The sequence below is a fragment of the Salvia splendens genome, chromosome 11 (genome assembly GCF_004379255.2).
Source record: "Salvia splendens isolate huo1 chromosome 11, SspV2, whole genome shotgun sequence".
NCBI lineage: Eukaryota > Viridiplantae > Streptophyta > Magnoliopsida > Lamiales > Lamiaceae > Salvia > Salvia splendens.
Window position 1 is genome coordinate 5,079,841 of NC_056042.1, and position 23,327 is coordinate 5,103,167.

A 23,327-nucleotide genomic window follows, 5' to 3' on the forward strand; every position below is an offset into this window, starting at 1 on the left:
AGCTGTCTAAAGACCGTTTGCGACGGTCTGCCTCATCGGCACGGGAGAACTGGTCCGCAATGTCCCACATCTCTTGAGCTGTTTGCGGACTGCATTCCACGAGCTTTCTGTAGAGAGCTCCGGGCAGGATTCCATTTTGGAATGCGAAATGACAAGTAGATCATTGAGATCATCTACTTGTAGGCATTCCTTGTGGAATCTCGTCATAAAGTCGTGATCTTTTCGTCGCGACCCTGACGTATAGAAAGCAGCTGAGCCGAAGTGATTCGGGCTTCCGCTTTCTGAAAGAACCTCCTGTGGAAAGCATCCATTAGATCTCGGTAAGATCTAATGCTGCCTTGGGGGAGGCTATCGAACCACCTTCTTGCGTTCCCGATAAGCAGCTCGGGAAACAGCTTGCACATATGGACTCATTGAGACCCTGGTTCGCCATGTTATACTGATAGCGTCCCAGGAAGTCATGAGGATTCTCTAACCCGTCATAAGTCATCGACGGAGTTCGGTAGTTCTGTGGCAAGGGAGTTCGGGTGATATCGTCCGAGAACGGAGTCTTCAATGCTCCGTACATGGCGAACCCGACATCTCTTCGGTATGGAGGAGATGGAGTTCTCCTGTGATTCCGGTACCGAGGAGGAACAGGAACATGTCGGGGTTGAGGATTCTTCTTCCTGGAAGACACGGCACTACTGCGGTAGTGACTTTCATGTCTGGATGAGGAGGGAGAATCCACTGTTTTCGTCTCCGGCTTTTGGCCTGTTTGCAGGAATGTTAAGAATTCATCCTGCTTCTCGGCCAAAAACAACTTGACAGCCTCGTTCAAATTGGGCTGCTGGGAAGACTCGGTGCGACGACTTCTGGAGTGGCTTGTTCCTTCACCGTGAGGACTGGAGACAGATTTCTCACGAGGCTGCTTTCCAGGCCTACGGGCTGCTGGACTAGCTTCCTCACATTCCTCACGGACGGAAGTATGGGTATTACGCGATCTGGTATGCATTTTTTTTTTTTTGGTGGAAGAGGATCAAAAACTCGCTTTATCACAAATTTGGTTCTCTGTTTCCCACAGACGGCGCCAGTGATGGATCGGGCGAATTTTTGATGGTAGTAAATGCAGATAATGAATATAGATCACGACACAAGGAATTACGTGGTTCGATTTACTGAGGTAAATCTACGTCCACGGGAAGAAAGGAGGGCAAGATTGTATTGCTTGATCTGGTTTTCCAGCTTACAAATACAGACTTGCTATATGATATTTAATGTCTAGAGAACTTGACCCCTGTCTATCTGATCTAAGTTCTATTTATACATAGAACTAAGATCGTGGCTTGCATCACCACTAATGATGGTTGTGGATGTCGTGGAGGTCATGGAGATCCTGCATGGGTCCACTATCTCTTTGTCTGGTCCACTATCCTGCATGAGATCCTGCATGAGTCCACTATCTCTCTGTTTGGTCCACTATCCTGCATGACACCACTATCTCCCAGTTCGGTCGAATACTGAGACCGAACTGCTGAACTATTGCCGAGCAGCTTTTGCCGATCTGAGAGTAGAGCTTGATTGGTCGGCTTTTACCGAGCTGTAGGCTGGGGCCGAACTCTTTGGTAATGCCGAACTGATAGCTGTAGGCTGGGGCCGAACTCTTTGGTAATGTTCAGTACGTACCCCATCATCGTACATTCTCAAATTCATGATATAAGAGCACCCTCAACCGTGCTCTTGCCAGCGAGCACGGTTGTGGGCCCGACTCCACTTTTCTTGCCTGCTCTCTGGCAAGAGCACAACACCCACTGCTGTGCTCTTCCGCAAGGACGAGCACAATTCAATTTAAAATTCAATTAAACAAAAACATTTCCATAATATTAAAATTCATTAAAAAACCTAAATAATATTACAAATGACAATAAAAATAAAAACGACATAATTAAAATCCTAAAAATAAAATTACATAATTAAAATACTAAAAATAAAAAAACCACTACTCGTTTGCCGAATTTCGCGCACATGTGTTTGATTAGGTCTTCTTGTAGCTCAATGTGGGTTCAGGTATCGCGCATTGTGTGCCTTGTCTCGATCCTCTGGCCCACCGTCGTATGCACACCTCGGCGTGCATACGACATATGCTTTGTAAGTGGCACGATGTTGTTCGTAGTATTCTTGTTCTTCGCGCTCCGCTTCTGCCATAAGATGGGTGAAATCCATTTGAGGTTTTGAGTGAGAGATGAAGGTGTAGATAGTATGTATGAGAATTATGAATGAGAGATGAATGAGAGATGATTTGATGTGATAAATGGATGATGAATGTGTGTATTTATAGATGATTTTGGGAAAAAAATAAAAAATAAAAAAATTTTCATAAAAACGGGCAAAAAAACGGCCATATTTTTTGGATTTGGAAAATATATATTTTTATTTTGTATCCATTTTTAAAATTAAATACCGTTTTTTTTTTAAAATAAAAATATTCAAAGTCAACGGCTATGTCGTTGCCCAATCGCGTGCCGCCACGTCACCTGCTCGCTGGCACGGACGTGCTCGATGCATCGAGCAGCGGCGTGAGTGCAGCAGCGGACGACCTCCTCCGTGCTGCTGGCACGGATAGACGGACGACGTCCGTCCACCGTTACAGATGCTCTTAGATGCTATACGATTGTGTAACTATTTATATCAACCTTTAACCACACGCTCCCTACCAAACAAACCTAATTATTTTAATCAATGCCATTGCAATCCAAAAATAAACCTAATTATTTTATTAGCTATTCTTTTACCATACCCTTAGGGCTCGTTTGATATATTAGTGATGGCAAGATAGGGCCCAAATATTGATATGTATCTACAAATTTCAGGTGTTTGATAACAAAGATTATAATCATAGTGGGCCTTGTTTTTTTGCAAAAGCCCAACTAGGCCAACAAATTTTGAAAGCAAAATACATTGATATACACTACAGCATTTTGTTAAATAGCACTGTAGCTTCGAGAAGCGTACATAGTTTCAAAAAAATATCCCTTTCATACCTATCTTGCTCTCTCATTTTGTGATACATTCTCGCGCAGACCCATAAAGAAGTCGAGACTCTCCACCTTATCAAGTATATACCCACAAACAAGAAACTGTTGCCTTATGGCCAGCCCTGGAACAACTCCTACCAGATCAAACACCTCCTTACGTGCTTTAGTGAGGTCAAACTCATATCCTATGCGGTTAGCCAAGCATTGAAGACGATCATTGGTTGCATCATGCATTTTTCCCAGCATCTCGATCAAGCTATCCATCTCACTCCCAGCCTTTCGCTTTTTACTAGATGTCTTTTGCGAAGTTGTTTCACGCGGGGTGCTATACACACTGGCAGATTCTCCAATGGGGGACTGTTGGTCAGGCACTTGGTTGTGCATGAAGAAATCACCAAAGCTCCCACTATAGTCATTGCTTGCACCGAATCCCCCTAGGTTTTGTTGAGCACATATGTTATTAACAGCTTCCAATATGTCCTCAGCCCCCTCCCCATTGGCTCTATCCTTGCCAAAAATCTCCTTCCAAGCATCATAGTAAGGCCATGATTTCCCTCGAATGAACCTAGCATTCGGGTCGTTCTGCAAAATTATGTGTTTTGGAAAATTAGTAGAGGTCAGTTGCAACAAAGATTAGTGATTTTGAATTGATTATCTATAACATCTACCTTCACAATTTGTCTCCACATTTCGTCGTCGCAATCGATTTTGTGATCTTCATTCAGGTTAAATCCCACTCCACTTAGCTGTAGGATCTGCTGCAGAGAGTTGTAACTCTTTTTCCAAGCTTGTAGCTTTGAAGTGATGTTAGGACTAGCCTTCAGATCAGTTGTAGGGAACTCACGACGCAGATCATCCTCTAGCTTCTTCAGGTACCCAGATCGAAATCCATTATCGGATTTCCAACCTTGCACGACGAGCTCCATCAAAGATGTCAGCAGAACCTGTTCCTCACGATCACTCCACATACGCCTAGTCCGATCAATTTTGGGTTGTTTCAATTTCAACCTACCAGTAGCTACTCCTATCACACAACATTTCAAAACACAAATAACTCATCACCAATAATGAAGCGGACTAAATAAATGACAACATCCAGACTCCAACTACAAACCTCCAGAAGCAGGAGCTGGGTCCACACTTGCTTTGTAACGCTGAAAAGCAGCCATGCTTCCTGAACCAATCAGAACGAATTTTAGGATTGATAACATACTGAAAAATATTTTATGGAAACAAACCAAGAAATAGCAAATAAATTTCATTAACGAGTGAGTATAAGAGGGAAATTGGACAGGGAAAACTCGCATCAGACATGCGAGCTGCAGTAAAAGAATCGTTACAAAATTCTAGTGTAAAATCATAGATTACCTTGCAAACTCATATGAAGAAAAATGCAGAAGATAAGAGGGAAATTTGGACAGGGAATTGTGATTCTCGCTAGGGCTATTTAGAGAGGGAAATTAGAGGGAAAATGAGGGGAAATTAGAGAGGGAAAAATGAGAATGAGATTAGAGAGGGAAATTAGAGAGAGAAAAATTAGAATGAAATTTGAGAGGGAAAAAACGTGTGGGAAATGAAATTAGAGAAGGGAAAATTTCTCCTGCAAACATGAGTTAGAGAGAGGAAATTGTGTATCAAACATGAGTTAATGAAATATCTTGGGCCTTCATGCTAGGCCCAATAACTTGAAGATATATATCTAACCTATGCATAATCCAACCAACATATCAAACAAGCCCTTATTATAAGCGACATTGTTATTAATTAGTAAATCACTGTATTATTCATAGTTCTTGTACATAACAACCAAATAAACTAAGTATAATTACTAAAGTTAATTTTAAATTCTAATTATTCAATCTTTCCTACACTACGTGATCAATCAAAAGATATGTATCTATAACGGCGTAATCAATTGCATTATACTTCAAATAAATATTTATACTGATCCTATATCTGAACTGCACAAATTTATGATTATATCCATAATTATGTAATTCTTATATGGCTATCACAACTCGAATTAAATAAACAATATTGTTTTTCCCATCAATGTATTATTTATCACGTGTGATTACACTGTATCCCATAATTTATTGTATATAAAAAAATAAATAGGAATTTTAAATTACAGAAAAAGTGTTTTTTTGGCCCATGCCTGAAAAGGAATTAAAAATAAATAAAAAAGAAACCCTAGTTTTTGAAATTCTCAGTTCAAGCAGAGCTGCAATTCTCTATATATTTAATCTCCATCAAATTCATGTTATCCAGTAAAAAATCCCAAATACTATGAAAGACCTATATATTCAGCAGCCCTTACAATTGTTGCTTTTGCCTCTAGCTTGTGTCAGTTTCAGCAGTTGAAGGTCAAGCCCACCGCTACAGCGCCTTTTTCTCTCGCCGGCGAAGAATTGGATTCACCGTTTCTGCCGATCAACCGCCAACGGTAAATTCTTCACTTTTACTCCTCCGATTTTGTGTTTCAGTGTCGCGTGATGTTAGACTAGTGCAATTGCCCTACAATTTAACTTGAGAATTTCTTGTATGCCTGTTTTTATCGGTGAGAAGATTTCTCATGTATGTGTACGATAATTTTGGGGGAATTATAGCTTGTTTGATGAAATAATTGCGCACATACCGAATTTATTCCTTTTGTAGATGAAATTTGAGATTTAGCGATTTCGCCGTACGGAATTGGAAACAGTAGATGGATAGGTTTGGTCATTTATGAGATTCTGAGATCTGTTTGATTTGGCTGTAGATGACTAATGATGCGGGTGATGAAGATAAGGAGGAATTCGTGGAGGTTGATCCGACCAGTCGTTACGGTCGCTACGATGAGCTGATGGGGGCGGGGGCAGTGAAGAAAGTGTACAGAGCCTTCGATCAAGAAGAAGGCATCGAGGTGGCGTGGAACCAAGTTAAGCTGCGCAACTTCGCCGATGATGAGAGCATGATCAACCGGTTGTTTTCAGAGGTTGGATTGCTGCGGCAGCTGAAGAACAAGAACATCATCTCCCTGTACTCGGTGTGGCGAGATGAGAAGAGGAATACGCTGAATTTCATCACCGAGGCCTGCACTTCGGGAAATTTGAGGGAGTACAGGAAGAAGCACAAGCAAGTTTCAACAAAAGCTTTGAAGAAGTGGTCGAGGCAGATACTCAAGGGGCTGGACTATTTGCATTCTAGTGAGCCATGTGTAATTCACAGGGACCTCAATTGCAGCAATGTCTTCATCAATGGCAACATTGGTCAGGTATACATCCTTCTCCCTTTGTCCCATTTTGCTTTATTGCACATAGCTTTAATGCCCAAGCTTTAGTGTCTCTTTGCTTTCCTAGATTTTATGCCTATGCTTTAGTGTCTCTCTGCTTACTGTGTTTCGTAGTTTTAATGTCTAAGCTTTAGTAATAGATATGGTGATGACTGATGGCACTGGTTTTATGTGCCTATGATTGGATTTGTGAATCTGCAGGTTTAAACTTGTGGAAACATGGTTGTGATTATTTTCATCTAATTGATTCATGAAGGTTAAAATTGGTGATTTCGGCTTGGCAGTCACAGTTGGGAGAAATCATTCAGCTCATTCAGTGATAGGGACACCGGAGTTCATGGCACCTGAACTCTACGACGAGGACTACACAGAGCTAATAGATATATATTCATTCGGCATGTGCTTGCTCGAGCTGGTGACTCTAGAAGTACCCTACAGCGAGTGTGACAATGTTGCCAAGATATTCAAAAAGGTAACGTCCGGTGTGAGACCCGAAGCCATGAAAAAGGTTAAGGACCCAGAGGTGGTAGCATTCATTGAGAAGTGCCTAGCGCAGCCAAGGGCTAGACCCTCTGCTGCTGATCTCCTCAAGGACCCCTTTTTTGATGGAATTTACGATGATGATGACGAAGAAAATCCTGATGAGTAAAGTAGAGTAGGTGATTCATGTATTTTTCTTTGGAGATTTTAGGTAACATTGTTTCTGTTCTTGGTTTTTTGTTTTAGCAATTGGATTTTGAAAGGAGGGCCTTGGTTGTGTTTCTCAGGATTTGATATTTTTGTTGTTGTTTGGTCTTTTGAGTAACACCCAAGGCCTGATTTTGGGTTTTCATCTGGTGTGGTTTGTGTATATAGAGTTTGAAATTGGTGATGGCTTGAGTGAAAGAAGAAATTGTACAGATTGGATTTCACCATTTCTGCAAGGGCAATTTATTTAATCAATTCAATTAATTAAAGCGGGGCCACGCAGATGATTTGTTTATACAGGTTTCTGAAGAGGTAAATAACTCAACATGGTACATATGCAAAATGAGGTCAGAGAAAAAAGGGGTTGAAGATGAAAGAGGAGGGAAACCACCTTTGAGTAGAAGATATGGGCATATGTTTTGAAAGAGGTTGAATAACTCTCTCCGTTCCGGACTACTTGCACTTATTTCCTTTCTGGGCGTCCAAAGTTATTTACACTCTTTTCATTTTTAGTAAAAATTATCACCTAGAGCCGCAATTGTTGACTTTGCTATACACTAATTCCTTAATCTCCGTGCCGAAAAGGAAATGTGCGAGTAGTCCGGGACGGGGGAGTAGTATTCTCCGCCGCCAAAGGGGAAAAAGGTTGGCGTGGTAGGTCATTTATGTGCCAATATTTGCACACCCACATTATTCTATAATAATAAAATATATTAATATTTTAATATTATAATTTTAAATTAAAATAATGAGACGTGTGTAACAACATCTGGGAATCCAAATCCCATTTTCCTAGTTTCTGCCCGTTGACAAAAGAAAAAGTCATCCATCCAACACAATAGATAAACTGGAATTTTTAGTTGGCCAATTGTTTTCATCTGTCTTCCAAGTTCCAATTAAACAAATTCTGTGACCACGAGACAAATAAGAAATTATTAGTGACTATTTAAAAAAACACCACGCAACTTTGTTTTTTTGAGAGTTAATAGCCATTTAAATTATAAAATTTGGTTAATTCTAGTCTGTCCAATAAAATTTAAATTTGGAATATTAAATCATGAAGTTTTAATTTTTATCAATGGTCTCATTCATGCATTATCAATTGTCTCATTCATGCACAAAATTTCATTTTTTAATGATATTCAAAACGACGTGTTTGAGTAAAATAAATATTTTTTCTTTTAATCCTTTATTTTATTGAAATATTGTAATTTTTAATATCACCAAAAGATGTTGATTTGTGCATAGATGTGCCAAATGAGAAAAAACTAAAACAGCGTGATTTAATATGTTAATTTCAAACTTCATGGGAAAGGCTTGAATTTGACCAAACTTCATGATTTAAATCGCTATTATCTTTTTGTAATTATTACTATTATTTTACAATGCAAATTTTGTGGTAATGCTACTATTACCTCATTTCACTATTAAAAAAATCAAGTATTTCAAAAAAAACGTTGAATATAAAATATTTTCATACATTGAGATTAGGATTAAAATATAAAATGATATTGGCCTATATCTGAAAATAATAATTACCAGTACATTCTTCAATTAATTAGCTTTCGGACAATATTAAATTGCTTCGTCTTGTTGCACTCCTCTCCCCCATCGCATCGTTTTCAAAATGAATAAACTTATCTTTAAAAAATTATAGTAAAGTATTGTGTGAAATTCCACTCTATACATTATTTTGTTTTAGTCACATAAAATAAAGTATAAGTAGCACACTATTCGGTTTTAAAGTGTTTTCGATGTGGGACACTAATAATCATAGGTTTGTATGTAAAGTAAACACCAATTGGACAATCTGCTTTTATGAATGATGCATCTCAAACACCCCTTAGTCGTATCAAAAGTTCAAAAAACAAGAAGATTTAGCCTTAGTATCAAAAGTTCAAAAAACAAGAAGATTTAGAAGTCTGTCAGACAGCTGCATTGCCATCTTGACTGGACCAGAGTCTAGCCAAGAACGATCATAAGTTCAAAAAACAAGAAGATTTAGAAGTCTGTCAGACAGCTGCATTGCCATCTTGACTGGACCAGAGTCTAGCCAAGAACGATCATCTACTACAGAACGAGCTGGGAACCCGACCCGAGGGGCTGTTAATCACGCTCTAGTCAGGCAGCCATGGTTCATCCACAAACATGGTTTCCTGTCTCCTTAGAAATCAAGGATACAGAGGTACGAGCATATAGAACAGATCCTGTTGAAGTAAGGTCGTGATTGCTTCACTCTTCTTCCAATTTATGTACTTGTCATTTATTCTTTCAGAATTCGATGTGGGATACTAATGGCCACAATTTAGTCAGTGATTACCAAATTCAGGTTAAGGAAAAGTGACAAGTATTGAAGATAGATAAAAAGAAATCACCATTAATAACTAACTAACAAACAATGATTCTAACAGATGTGAAAAAGAAATAGATTCTGTAATTTAGCATTATAAAATATATACTGTATCTGATAATACCTATGGACAAAAGTACTCATCAAATATCAAATAAACACAGGTATAACCTCACCATCCACTCGGGGAGGCTGCCATTATGATGTGTAATTTTCGAGCTTTTATATTAATGGATTAAAAACACACAAGTTTAATTAAATAGCTCAAATATTACAACCTATCTGCAAGAGTACAGAGGCAGTTGTAGTAAAAGAGTGTCGAACCACAGGGAGGCGTATGATTATTTAATAAGGTTTGATGATATTAATAAACAATTTTAAAGCTAAAGAATGAAAATGGGAAAACTCGAGAGATGAAGAACATTGCTCCTAACAACATTCGGATGAATCACAATTGTATTGATTCTATATTCAAGTTCATAAGCTATTGAGAACGATGTATCATTTTTACACTCTAAAAGTACTGAACATACTTAAAGAATTATAGTACTAATGCTAGCTGAACACATAGCCAGAAGTACATACTCATTAGACTAATATTCCTGCGGAAGCGCGGTAAATACTAGACTAACTTCTCAAGCCGACAACAATTATGGTTAGCTGAACACTTAACACATAATCTTCTTCTCATCAAACTAAACTCCTACGGATGCGTAGTAAGTATTAATTCAACTTCGAAGACTTATTTACATCAACATTCACTTATGCATCTATCTCTGTACAAGGTAAAATTCACAAGCCTTTCATCTATGTTTTCATCCAATTTCCAAGTTAAAGAGACATTAGAAAGAGGCAAATAAAATACTACATTTGATGCATCAAAACATAGCATAAATAAAATTTGAACCATAGATGAAAACCAAAGCAAATGATTAAATATATAATCTCTACAATCAATTCATCCTACTAGTGTTAGGAGCAATAGAGAAAAATTAGCCACACATGCTAAAGAAGAAAAACCGTAAGATCAATGGTGTTCTCCTATAGCCGGTGGTAATCCGTCTCCGAGATGATGAAGATTGGACGTGGGATCCTCCTCTTCCCCTCTTTTCTTCTTTTCTCTTTTCCCGCAAACTCCCGTCCAAAAACGTCCCTTCAGCCCTTTCGTTGACCTTTCAACTGTCACTACCTCTTCAATTCTTTAATCAATCCCTCTGTCCCCACCTGTCACCTTTTTTCTCCTTTTTCCTTTTTTTCCTTGACAAAACTGCCGAAAAACTGCTATTCAGCAGTTGAGACACGAAATGCCCGACCGGGCGAAAATCAAAGGGTATAAACGCCCGACCGGGCGAAGTGCTACTGGAGGTATCATGGGAAACGCCCGACCGGGCGTTTTTGTGATGTCATAACGCCCGACCGGGCGAACTTTCTGGACTCCTCATGCATCAAACATTTCACCCGGCCGGGTGTTTCTTCTGCCTGCTATTCTGACGCATTTCCAGCTTCCAACACCCAAAACTACACTCAAAACACACTTTGGTGAGTTACAATTAACATAGAAATGTTTAGTCTACGGGGGAAAAGTATAGGAAATATGCTTCGCATCAAATACCCCCAAACTTAAGCTCTTGCTCGCCCCGAGCAAGATACATTTTAAGCACAAAAACTCAACCAAGTCTAACCCGCAAAGAGATTTTCATCAACAAGAATCATGTAGGGACGTGAGTGACAAGATCTAAACCCCCGACATTTCCAATCGAGATTTCCCACTCTCAAGAACAATCACTCATCCCCCTAGAACTTCAAGTCAAGATGCACTTCAAAGTAAGTCCGAGCATACGATCAAACAACTCAAACCGTCATCATTGACTCATCAAGCACTACTAATCACATAGACTCGCAGATTTCAAACCGAACTTCTTTAACTCTACCAAGCTATTTACACATATCCACAAACATCAACGATTAGGTCCAAGGTCTTATTTCAAGGTTGTAATGGGGCTAGGGACGAGGTAGGATAAGTATGGATAGTGAGCTCAAAGGCTACACATTTGAGTGCCAAATTCTTCCCTTCTACAACTTCCTTCCAAAGATCGAACAACAAAAATTTACAACCAAATTCTCACTCCCCAAACTTGAGATCAAATCTAGACAAGAAAACATCGTAAAAAATAGAAGCTCTATTTATTTCACAAACTTTTTCTTCTTTTTTTTTCTCTTTTCTTTTTTTTTTCTTATTTTGATAAGACCTCGACTTTTGCAAATTTGGAGGTCGTCTTTTTTCTTCTTCTTTTTTTTTTCTAAGAACTTCATTCTTTTCGCCTATGCATTACATCAAGTCTAAAAATGTCTACACTTTTACAATTCACCACCCAACACTCAACACTCAACCACAAAGCTCAAACTAGTATTTAGCACCCAAATAGTAGCAAGGTCTAATAATGAGGCTAAAATGAGGCTTATTTAAGTAGCTAAGTGATTGGCTAAGTGTTTACACAAATGATAGGAAATTAAGCTCAAAGTGGCTTCTAGGGGATCATGTGTAGGACTAGGCATGTGATCATTTGGTCATGGAGTTCATCCTAGTGCCTTATCCTCCCATATCATTGACACAAATGAATACAAGCACGCAACTCGATAAAGCAAATCAATCCAAGGTAATTTCCACAAGACATATGACTTTCATGCTCTCCTCAACTCAAGAAATCGGATGTAATCACAACATGCTCTTTCAAATAAATCATGCACAAATTCCATTCATCCTAGGCTTCAAAGATCAAGAAGATCAAGCACGATTTCCCAACCAGAAAGCCGAAGATCTAGCATGCACCCGTCAATTACATGATTCACAACACTTTAGCAAATAATACACCCAATAAACATGCATCCCAAATCATTCACAACCCCCCCAAACTTGAATGCTTCATTGTCCTCAATGTATGCAAAAGAGAACATAAAAAGTAAAGGGAAAGAAGACTCCCCCAAACTTGGCGTGATATCCAAAGTGCATTCGGGTGGGTGGGTGGGTGTATTTTCCTTTGTAGGTGTGCTTCCTCATAAGTTCGAATGTGGATCCTATCTCCACGTTGCTCCTACAAAAAGAAAAATTAAAACAACAAAAAGAAAACAAAATACTCAATTCATAAAAATACATCGAAGGAAAGAATTGAGCGAACAAAACCCTCGATTTATTAAGAGAAAATAAAAAGAAAACTAAAAACTCATTGGGTTGCCTCCCAACTAGCGCCTTTGTTTAAAGTCGTTGGCTCGACTTAGTCTTCTAGCTACAACTCTGAAACAAGAAAATAAAATGTTAGAAAACTATACAAAAATAAAAACAAAGAGAATCCTAAATTAAATAACCAGTTGCCTCCCCGGCAACGGCGCCAAAACTTGATGTGTAATTTTCGAGCTTTTATATTAATGGATTAAAAACACACAAGTTTAATTAAATAGCTCAAATATTACAACCTATCTGCAAGAGTACAGAGGCAGTTGTAGTAAAAGAGTGTCGAACCACAGGGAGGCGTATGATTATTTAATAAGGTTTGATGATATTAATAAACTAAATTTAAGAACTAAAGTAAGAAAATAGAGAAACTCAAGAGATAAAGAACATTGCTCCCAACAACATTCGGATGAATCACTATTGTATTGATTCTATATTCAAGTTCATAAGCTATTGAGAACGATGTATCATTTTTACACTCTAAAAGTACTGAACATACTTAAAGAATTATAGTACTAATGCTAGCTGAACACATAGCCAGAAGTACATACTCATTAGACTAATATTCCTGCGGAAGCGCGGTAAATACTAGACTAACTTCTCAAGCCGACAACAATTATGGTTAGCTGAACACTTAACACATAATCTTCTTCTCATCAAACTAAACTCCTACGGATGCGTAGTAAGTATTAATTCAACTTCGAAGACTTATTTACATCAACATTCACTTATGCATCTATCTCTGTACAAGGTAAAATTCACAAGCCTTTCATCTATGTTTTCATCCAATTTCCAAGTTAAAGAGACATTAGAAAGAGGCAAATAAAATACTACATTTGATGCATCAAAACATAGCATAAATAAAATTTGAACCATAGATGAAAACCAAAGCAAATGATTAAATATATAATCTCTACAATCAATTCATCCTACTAGTGTTAGGAGCAATAGAGAAAAATTAGCCACACATGCTAAAGAAGAAAAACCGTAAGATCAATGGTGTTCTCCTATAGCCGGTGGTAATCCGTCTCCGAGATGATGAAGATTGGACGTGGGATCCTCCTCTTCCCCTCTTTTCTTCTTTTCTCTTTTCCCGCAAACTCCCGTCCAAAAACGTCCCTTCAGCCCCTTTCGTTGACCTTTCAACTGTCACTACCTCTTCAATTCTTTAATCAATCCCTCTGTCCCCACCTGTCACCTTTTTTCTCCTTTTTCCTTTTTTTCCTTGACAAAACTGCCGAAAAACTGCTATTCAGCAGTTGAGACACGAAATGCCCGACCGGGCGAAAATCAAAGGGTATAAACGCCCGACCGGGCGAAGTGCTACTGGAGGTATCATGGGAAACGCCCGACCGGGCGTTTTTGTGATGTCATAACGCCCGACCGGGCGAACTTTCTGGACTCCTCATGCATCAAACATTTCACCCGGCCGGGTGTTTCTTCTGCCTGCTATTCTGACGCATTTCCAGCTTCCAACACCCAAAACTACACTCAAAACACACTTTGGTGAGTTACAATTAACATAGAAATGTTTAGTCTACGGGGGAAAAGTATAGGAAATATGCTTCGCATCACATTACTACTTGATGTTTTAGGAAATTCATATCTCTTTCTTTCATGTCAAATTGTTTGTAATCTTGATGGTGAAATTCATATCATTCATAGTATCAATTTTCCATGGAGGTAGATCATACGTGTGATCAAACCACGTAAATTCAACTTGTGTTCTTGTGCTCATTCGATCTGAAAGAACCGTTCAACAATAGATGCTAAGATCACAAATAAACTTGACATAGTTGTAAGACTTCCAATAACTATCATAGGTAATATATCTATATATTACATGTTCATAGTGTTAGGATCGTCGACTGCAACATTAGTTTGATATTGTCCGCTTTGGGTCAAGCCCGCACGGATTTGTTTTTGGGTCACTCCCAAAAGGCCTCAAACTAATTGGGTTGGACAGGAATTATATACACCTTCCAACTTCCCTCACTCATCCGATGTGGGACGGGTTTGTAACTCAACAAACCTCCCCTCAAACCGAGACCACATCGGGAACGCAGTTGACACGAACATGGGTCGTTCCAGCCCTGGCCCCGGGGTCATCCTGGGCCCGACCCTAACCGGGGCTCATCCAGACACAACCCATAGCCACCTGGGCTCTGATACGCTCATCCAGGCACGACCCAAAGCCACCTGGCTCTGATACCACTTGTTAGGATCGTCGACTGCAACATTAGTTTGATATTGTCCGCTTTGGGTCAAGCCCGCACGGATTTGTTTTTGGGTCACTCCCAAAAGGCCTCAAACTAATTGGGTTGGACAGGAATTATATACACCTTCCAACTTCCCTCACTCATCCGATGTGGGACGGGTTTGTAACTCAACACATAGAGGATTAAGAATATTTTGAAAAGCTATAAAGGGACAATCCTTGCTATTACAATTTATAGGTATTAATAGGCATTTTGTACATCAAGTAGTAGGAGTAGTTGTTAGCCAAATCTACTTTTCTTAATTCTTTGCTAACACACAAGTGATAGTTAAATATATGGAGGCATGTGTTCACATACTCCACTAGTCACTAGGAAGCTTCAGTGTCCTAGATACTGTAAAACTGGAGCAGGGGGAGGTAAGCTGCCATTACAAGGGATCTCAAACAACCTTATCTGCACCAATACAACCAAAAGTTCGAAGCTTCAGTGTCCTAGATACTGTAAAACTGGAGCAGGGGGAGGTAAGCTGCCATTACAAGGGATCTCAAACAACCTTATCTGCACCAATACAACCAAAAGTTCAAAAAAAAAAAAGTTTAAGAAGTCTGTCAGACAGCTGCCTGGCCATCTTCACTGGACCGAAGTCAAGCCAAGAACGATCATCTACTGCACAATGAGCCAGAAACCCAACCCAAGGAGCTGTTAATCACGCTCTAGCCAGGCAGCCACAGTTCATCCACCAAACATGGTTTCCTGTCTCCTTAGAAATCAAGGATACAGAGGTACGAGCCTATAGAACAGATCCTGTTCAAGTAAGGTCGTATTAGCTTCACTCTGCCATCACTTTATGTACTTATCATTTATTCAGTAAATCATCGATGTGGGATAGGAATGTCACCGTTTAACTAAGGGAATGGGTTGTTATTGTTTTGATCTTAGAGAAGTGAGTTAGTTGATTAGGAAATTGGAATGTATAAGGAAAAGTAACAAGCATTGAAGTGAGGATTTGAGCTGCTAAAGGTAAAGTCGGAGAGGAGTTGAAAGACGAGTCATGCTTCAAACAAGTCATACATTACTCTCTCTACCCAGGCCCAACACATTCGCTATTGGCCCAAATAATCCTACAACCCCATGCAATTATCATTATACTCCATATTTGTAGCCCAAACAAAATTTCGGTGGATGATAAGCTAGCTCATAATTCGATACAATTCGCCTTATAATAGCCCAGGCCCAAAGACTTGTCTCTAATTGAGTGAATTCTAATTATTTTGTTTCAAAATTTTATCACTTCATTTTTAATTTTTTTGAAAGTTTGGTAAGTATATTAGACTTTTTATGAACACTTTTTTTACTTTAATATTTGAAAGTTACATAGTCCATATCATTTTAATTTTTGATATTATTCTAGCGCTTAAAATAAAGTGTTCACATAATAAAGTTAATGGTAATCACAGGGTATTAGAAATTTAGAAATAGTGAGAAAATTATAAATTTGACAAATTGTTGTGTTACTTCTAATAGTTAATAGTTAACTAGGGTGAAAGATTATCTGGAATTTTATAGTATAAGTTTTAAAAATAAAAGTAAATAAATTAGTTACTACAAGTCTTTGATTGATTTCTCTTTTGATGGCTTCCCATGGTTATTGGATTAATCCTTTTTTGATCTTTTTTTCCTCATTCTCTATTGTTACTATATATGGGCAAAGATTCATCCGCAAAAAAGATATGCTAATTATAGAGATGTAAATTGACATACTTATAATATCATATGTTTGCAGATACAAATATTTCCATATTAAATGGCCACAATTTAGTGATACTGAAACTCATGTATGGCTATAGTTATACATGAAGGGAAAGAGTAAATCAAGAAAAGCAATATGAATGAAATCTATGTATGAGTTTAATGTTAGAAAAGATTAATCTAGCTTACATTGTTAATCAATCTTTTCGACTTCATAAAATCCAATAGAAAATATACTGGTGACTTGCTTACGTAGATGCGAATACCTCTACGATTTCTCCTCATCTATACATCTGTCTCCCCTTTCGCAAGCTAATTACATTTGCTGCAAGAAAATATTGTTCAAGTATCGATGAGTGAAGGAAAGAGTTAATTCATGATAATGTGAGCATTGAATAAACCAGTTAGATATAGATAATTTTACAAGAAGAGTAGTCCATCATTTAAAAGAAAATGAATTACCTGGAATGAAGTCATGCATTTGAGCTAGTTGTTGTGCCTCAAAGTAGTCTTGCAGCTGCTGGAGCTGCTGTAGAAAAAGTGGATCCAACCGATCATGCTCATGTTCATGTTGATCACTTGCATCATTGCTTCCGCATCCCCTGCCAATCGCAGTGATTTCTTGCTCTTGAGCCGGGATCACAAGGTGCTGTTGCGGTTGGCTGAGGAGCATGGGCTGATATGCGGAAGGCCCGATGTAGGCGGCCAATTCCTTCTTGGTATTTTCCATATCGGCATGGACCTGGTTGATCTTCTGCTTGAGGCTGTAGATTTGGCGGAGGTAGCCGTGGACGGGGTCGCGGAGGAGGTGTTCCGCTTCATAGGCCAGTGAATTAGCGGCGGCCTCGCGCTGGCTGGGCTCCAATTCCTTCAGAACCTTGCTCACGTTACTCGCGCCGAACACCTCATGTACGTTGCTGAACTTCTTAGGATCGTCGGCCGGGAAATACGGCTCCATCGGGCAATCCTCTGTGCACTCACGGCAGAGGCATTTGCACGCAGCGCACCGCGACCTCATTTTATTTTCTGCCACCAACACAAAAATCATCCATCCAAATTTCAAATTCACTAAAAAAGGAAAAGGAAAAATGTGAAAGCATCAACAGCAGAAGCTTGAACAAAACTCGGTGAATCAACTCAGTGAGTTTGTTTTCCAATGCAAGAGAACCGCTGCAGATCGAAAAAAAAAGAAAAAGAAAAGAGAGAAATCTTGAACGATAAACATCTTTTTTGTGTGAATCTAAATGATTCTTCAACAAAACATTCCAAAATTCAACAAAGAAATTGCAGGAAGTTATGTTTCTTCACCTTAATTAGCTTGTTGGATTATTCTCACGGATAGTAAACCTACTCTCGTTTACACAATCTGCGAGTCGGAAAAACTGTAAGAATTGAAGAATCAAGGGGTGATCATCGTGAAAGTAGAGTGGAATTGAAGCTTGGGGTGATTTTTTACATACCTGTGATTTTGGTGTGAAGAAGAATTGACAGTTGCTGTGACGAAGAAGACGCTTACAATTGGTTTTACACTTTTACTGAATGATGATTGTGAGAGTCCACGCATAATTTTTTCGAATTTTCACATTTTCCGTCATCCACAATTTCTAATTGGCGAAATTTTGTGCATTTCTTAATTAATTTTATCAATTACTAGTAATTTTAAAATAACAATATTCTCGTACTATTAACCAATCAATACTAACGCTAGTAATAAGAATATGTATAGAGTATAGATTCTATGTGACACAAAATTAAGAAAACATAAATGCTTCTACAAAACATATTTATAAATTGCAATAATTTGGAATATATTAATTCAAAAATAGCCAATTTGTTGGTAAAGAGTGAAAGTTAACATTGATTCTATAATTATCTTTCTCGCATCAAATATGATAAGTAATACTAGTGCATCGCCAAAACTAACTATAAAAGAGGATGCATGTAGCCAATGAGCTCATACCTAGCTCGGCCTTTTGGCTAAGATCAAGTATAGTATCTGTTTTTATCAATTAATATCTGAAATATGAGTCATTTGCTTACACGATATTAAATTTATTTTTTTTTTGAGGAGAAGACCCATCAAAGTAGAGCTTGCTACTTGAGTCCAATCTTTTACTTTGTATGCATTGGTAAGTATTGGGGCATTACTAAGATTCGCCAGCTATTCAAATCACTTATTTTGTGCTCAAACACAAGTGCTAGTTAAATTTATGAAGGAGAGATATGTTCATCGGTAATGCTATTTTAGAAAGAAAAAAAAAACTATAGTCTAGTTAGGCAGCCACGGTTCATCCAATAGACGCGGTTTCTTATCTCCTTAGAATTAAAGGTACAAATGTACGAGCCTATAAAACAAATCCTAGTCAAATAAGACTTGGATGTAGGATACAAACGCTCACAGTTTTAATGCTTTAACTAAGGAAATGGGTGTGATTGTTTACATATAAGGATAAGTAACAAGTATTGAAGATGATTAAAAAAAAGAAGTAAAAGATTTGACCCAAATGTGATATGGGTGTGTAAATCATAAGTATAGCCAAATGAAATAAATAAATCAATGATGGAGAATCAATTTTGTCCTTGCTTTTGTACCAGTTCATAGATTGCAATTTCTTATTATCATCCACAGAGAGCTCCGTTTAAAAACAAGGAGACTTATTATCCCACATCGTGTATGAGAGTCAAATTATCTTAAAAACATGTATAAAATATGTCCTATATTGATATAAAAACTCATACCTTTCTCGGCCTTTTGGCTAAGATCAAGTGTAGTATCTGTTCTTATCAGTTTAATATCTGATATGTGAGCCACTGGCTCACATGATATTAAATTTATTTTTTGAGGGGGAAGACTCATCAAAGTAGCTTGCTACTTGGGCCTTTAAGTGTCGTCCTTGCATTGCACTATTGCTTGTGCCTGGCACACCCCACCATTTCTAGTCTAATTTTTTCTTTGTTATAAATTATTACTGATTGCACTCACTTTTGGAGTTAACTGATCTTGGGTATAGTATTACAAGGCCAGTGATTATATCCTTTCCTTGCTCCACTCTTAGAAGCTATGTTTTACATGCTACTGCAAGTGTTATAGAGAACATTTGTGGATAAGAAGAATTATGCATCAGCAATGTAAGTAATCAGATATTCAAACTGTCATTCATTTTTTGATAAGTAATAAGTATATATATTACTATCATATGTATGTCTACAGATGTAACGATCCGCTAAACCGATATTATTAGAAACAATATTATTAGCTTGATTATCTATATAAGTGACTTTTAGGCGATTAAATCCGAGCTATGAAAGATTTTGTTGTTGTTGTTTGACGATAGAAAAGCGAATAGAACACGTAAATATATTACACCTATATGAATATAATAAATTTAATTAAATAAATAAATAAGATCCCAAAATCAAAATTTTAATGTCCGATACATTCAACAAAAGTCCAACACAATTTAATCTATACATCCTATATTCTAAGCAGATCGTGTACTTCAACGCGGACAGCCACGAGCTTGAATTGGTTCTTTCCTACACCAAATTAATCAATAAATACAAAAATAATATAATAAAGTAAATTAAACATAAAGAAAAGGAATAGATAAGTTTAGAACAAGATAGGATCGGATTTTTTTTAAACTGCAGCAATTAATGCTGAATTAAATGAGATGTCAGACTTGTTTTAATCTTGTTGTAATCACGTACATATACCAAACTACCATCATTTTCACAACCCCACCTCCTACCAAACAACACTTCTCCAAAATACTTCCAACAAAAGCAGAAAAAGAAAGAGGGCGTGAGCATACACATCCATCGCAGTAGAAAGTAGCAGTAAAGCCTTTTCCTCTCTATAAAAAAAAGGGTATGTAACAACAACATAAATATTTTCTTCTGCTGCTTTTCACATATGCATATAGGCAAAATTTTTGCCCCTGCCAAGAACTAACAAATTACAACTATAGCAAAGAACATAGGAGTAGCAAATCCTAGCAATTAGCAACCACACAGAGAATATAGAAACATCAATTTCTAGCAAAGAACAAAAATTTATAAATAAAGGTTAGAACTTAGAAGATGTAAAATGGAGTAGTTAACAAGAAGAATAATAAATACTCTTTTACCTCTCGGAAATCGGCGTCGGCGGCTGGGGGAAGAGATTCTCGGCGACGTCGGCTGAGGCGGACCCGCGAGGACGACGGATTCACAGCGGCGGCGGCGTGCGACGAGCAGAAGAGAAGAGAGAGGGACTGACCGCGAGAGAGAGGCCGACCGGGAGAGAGACGGATTGCGTGCAGACGACGGACTTCCGGGAGGAGGGCGACGAAGCCACCGGCTGTGCACGCGCAGCGGCGGGTCGAGAAAGAGATAGAGGGGGGGACGGCGGCGTGACTGTGAGGAGAGAAGGGAAGAGAGAGAGATGGAGAGGAGAGGAGAGAGGGACGAGAGGGAGGAGCAGGCGCCGCCGGAGAGGCGGCGAACCGATCGGGAGAGAGAGAGAGAAGGCAGCGGCGTACGGTGAAGAGGGAGAGAAGAGAAAGGGAGAGATGAGGAGGATGAAGGGAACACCGCCGGAGACGAAAACGGAAGCGGAGGCGGCGCCGATGGGGTGGCTGATCGACGGAGAGAAGAGGAGATTTTTCCTAATTTTTGTGCAATTTGGGGAAGAAGTGTGAATAGTGTTTGAGAGAGGAAGAAACCGATAGTGGGGTGGAGTATATGGGTTTTGTTTTATTTATTTTTTTTTTTCTTTCTTGTTGTTGGACTAATAAATTAGTTACTTGGGCTAAGGGAGTGGAAGTATTTAATTTTGAGCCCAATTCTTTTTAACAATTTGGGCCACAATAAATAAATGAAGGGAAGCCCTATTCCGAATTTTACTTATGTTTTGGGCTGTAAAATAAAAGAGAGTCTTCATCTAGTTTAGATAATAATATCTTTGGGAGTAAATCTAATATTAGTGATAATGTTAATTATGTTAATAAATATAATAATAATTATTATTATTATAATAATTATAATTATAATAATAATAATACTAATAAAAAAAATAAGAATAAGATTAATAATAAGGTTAAACCTTGAAATTTTTATTTAATTAGTTTTTTTACTAAATTAGTATTTTCTTTCCTATTGTGTTGTTTCAAAAGGTTATCTCCGCAAGTAAGGTCGAAGTAAGAAATTCAAGTTAAAGGAACTAAACGAACAAGGTGAGCTTTCTTATACTAAAATACAAATCGTATTTTATGAAAACAAGAACACATGTTCGTGATTTTAATGATGTTGTCATGCCATAAATGTTTTGTGTATGATGCCTATCTGTTGGCTACGGCCAAGTGAATTATGAATGATGATATAAGTCGAATTCGGGTCCCAGTGAGGGTGGTGTCCCCGCTCGGACTAGTGTACACAAGCTACCTCTGACATGTTGGGCAGAGTAGGTGACCGTGGAAGGTGGCCACCTTCCCGGCACAAGAATACCTCTGACATGATGGGCAGAGAAGGTGACCGTGCGAGAACACTCGACGGCACAATGTGATCAGATATGGCTAAGTACAGGAAAAAGGGACTGCAGTCCAATGTGAATATTTTTAGTAAGCTCGGGACTTTTCAATAAACCCCGAGTGTTACTGTGATGTTGGCTTGACAATATTTTCAAATGTATATGTGTAATTTTCGGCAATGTGTTCACTGAGTACTTTTTGTACTCAGTCCTGCATATATTTCTAAATGTGCAGGTTAAGCAGCGAAGTGGTGGAGGAAGTGCTATTAAGACAAGACATTTAATTCAGTCAGATTTTGACTCTCGGAGGTTCATGTCTTCACACATGGAACCGCATTCATTTGCTTCCGTTGTGCATCTTAAAAGACTCAAGTCTATTTTGTTCAAAACTCTGATTTATTTTGAGCTATTCCCATTTGTTTCGGGCAGTGGTTGAGTTGTGTTGATTTTCCCCTTTCTTCCCCGCTTCTTAAATCCCCCCTAGTCGCGATCAACCGTGTTTTCTATCCTTAGAAAATGCAGTCGTGACAGCAGATACAATTGTTTCCATCTAATTTGCAGATACAGACTCACATACATGAGAGGAATATATAGAGTTGAAAGAGTAAATCCAGAAGCAGGGAACATGAATGAATAGAGCATCCAATGTATGTATGGGTTTTATGAGAAAAAGATGCTTCAAGAGCTGCACCTCCTTGGCATGAGACAGAAGGAAGGATACGTCGAGGACCGAAAAGTTCAGAAAAGAAAAAATCTCTATTGAAGTCTGTCAGACAGCTGCCTGGCCATCCTGACTGGACCTGAGTCATGCCAAGAACGATCATCTACTGCACAACAAGCCAAAAACCCGACCTGAGGGGCTGTTTCATCCACCAGACATGGTTTCCTGTCTCCTTAGAAGTCAAGGATACAGAGGTACGAGCCTATAGAACAGATCCTGTTCAAGTAAGGTCGTGACAACTTCACCAACCCATCAGTTTAAGTACTTGTCTTTTATCCAATAAGAAATCAATGTGGGGTAGTAAAACTCACTGTTTTAATTGTGTAGGGTGTGATTCATTTATGTAATAGGACTCTTTTTTGTATAAATTGATGGGTTGGAATGTTGATATGAAAATTTATGATTTAAGTATCTCTATTGTTGTGCATTTGTTTTCATGCATTATTCTTTTCTCTTTCAAAATAATGACCAATAATAATTCTCCAGTTACCTCATGCTAGCTCGTATTACTAACTCGAATTTTCTATTTAAGAAACGTCTTATTAAATAAAATACGATTAATCATTGACTTACCT

General features: G+C 38.3%; 2 protein-coding genes, 3 long non-coding RNA genes, 4 other non-coding genes and 1 pseudogene across 10 annotated transcripts; 4 read left to right on the plus strand and 6 right to left on the minus strand.

The window, feature by feature from the left end:
* Positions 1-3,932: 3,932 nt before the first annotated feature.
* LOC121755535 lies at positions 3,933-4,401 on the minus strand. The gene is made up of 3 exons (XR_006040763.1): positions 4,383-4,401; positions 4,129-4,188; positions 3,933-4,022 (listed from the first exon to the last, which is right to left on the minus strand). It is a non-coding gene; the product is annotated as an uncharacterized LOC121755535 (long non-coding RNA).
* An 838-nt stretch (positions 4,402-5,239) lies between these two features.
* On the plus strand, positions 5,240-7,217 carry LOC121753722 (probable serine/threonine-protein kinase WNK11). The gene is made up of 3 exons (XM_042148969.1): positions 5,240-5,460; positions 5,776-6,270; positions 6,545-7,217. Exons 2-3 carry the CDS (start codon positions 5,776-5,778, stop codon positions 6,935-6,937), a joined length of 888 nt encoding a protein of 295 aa, XP_042004903.1. The 5' UTR covers positions 5,240-5,460; the 3' UTR covers positions 6,938-7,217.
* A 1,764-nt stretch (positions 7,218-8,981) lies between these two features.
* Positions 8,982-9,200, minus strand: LOC121756694. Its single transcript, XR_006041070.1, has one exon. It is a non-coding gene; the product is annotated as a small nucleolar RNA U3 (small nucleolar RNA).
* A 6,175-nt stretch (positions 9,201-15,375) lies between these two features.
* Positions 15,376-15,595, minus strand: LOC121756678. The gene has a single exon (XR_006041055.1). It is a non-coding gene; the product is annotated as a small nucleolar RNA U3 (small nucleolar RNA).
* Positions 15,596-16,555: 960 nt separating this feature from the next.
* Positions 16,556-18,082, minus strand: LOC121755145 (LOB domain-containing protein 25-like). Of its 2 annotated transcripts, none has more exons than XM_042150423.1 (4): positions 17,983-18,082; positions 17,831-17,904; positions 16,985-17,548; positions 16,556-16,847 (listed from the first exon to the last, which is right to left on the minus strand). In XM_042150423.1, exons 3-4 carry the CDS (start codon positions 17,538-17,540, stop codon positions 16,804-16,806), a joined length of 600 nt encoding a protein of 199 aa, XP_042006357.1. In that variant the 5' UTR covers positions 17,541-17,548; positions 17,831-17,904; positions 17,983-18,082; the 3' UTR covers positions 16,556-16,803. The 2 variants fall into 2 exon arrangements, with proteins under 2 accessions (XP_042006357.1, XP_042006358.1); XM_042150424.1 differs by having other exon boundaries at positions 17,831-17,888; positions 17,983-18,058.
* A 396-nt stretch (positions 18,083-18,478) lies between these two features.
* On the plus strand, positions 18,479-18,672 carry LOC121756607. The gene has a single exon (XR_006040990.1). It is a non-coding gene; the product is annotated as a U2 spliceosomal RNA (small nuclear RNA).
* Positions 18,673-19,257: 585 nt separating this feature from the next.
* Positions 19,258-19,453, plus strand: LOC121756671. Its single transcript, XR_006041048.1, has one exon. It is a non-coding gene; the product is annotated as a U2 spliceosomal RNA (small nuclear RNA).
* Positions 19,454-19,894: 441 nt separating this feature from the next.
* Positions 19,895-21,429, minus strand: LOC121754039. Its single transcript, XR_006040533.1, has 2 exons — positions 20,653-21,429; positions 19,895-20,059 (listed from the first exon to the last, which is right to left on the minus strand). It is a non-coding gene; the product is annotated as an uncharacterized LOC121754039 (long non-coding RNA).
* On the plus strand, positions 20,055-22,328 carry LOC121754040. The gene is made up of 3 exons (XR_006040534.1): positions 20,055-20,393; positions 21,679-21,738; positions 22,267-22,328. It is a non-coding gene; the product is annotated as an uncharacterized LOC121754040 (long non-coding RNA).
* A 466-nt stretch (positions 22,329-22,794) lies between these two features.
* On the minus strand, positions 22,795-22,986 carry LOC121756700 (annotated as a pseudogene).
* Positions 22,987-23,327: the final 341 nt, after the last annotated feature.

Excerpts from the sequence above, each read along its gene's own strand:
- LOC121753722 (XM_042148969.1), top strand. The coding sequence starts at position 5,776 with ATGACTAATGATGCGGGTGATGAAGATAAGGAGGAATTCGTGGAGGTT. Across the intron at positions 6,271-6,544 it reads TCAATGGCAACATTGGTCAG|GTTAAAATTGGTGATTTCGG; the intron begins GTATACATCCTT and ends TGATTCATGAAG.
- LOC121755145 (XM_042150423.1), bottom strand. The coding sequence starts at position 17,540 with ATGAGGTCGCGGTGCGCTGCGTGCAAATGCCTCTGCCGTGAGTGCACA. Across the intron at positions 16,848-16,984 it reads AATGCATGACTTCATTCCAG|CAAATGTAATTAGCTTGCGA; the intron begins GTAATTCATTTT and ends ATTTTCTTGCAG.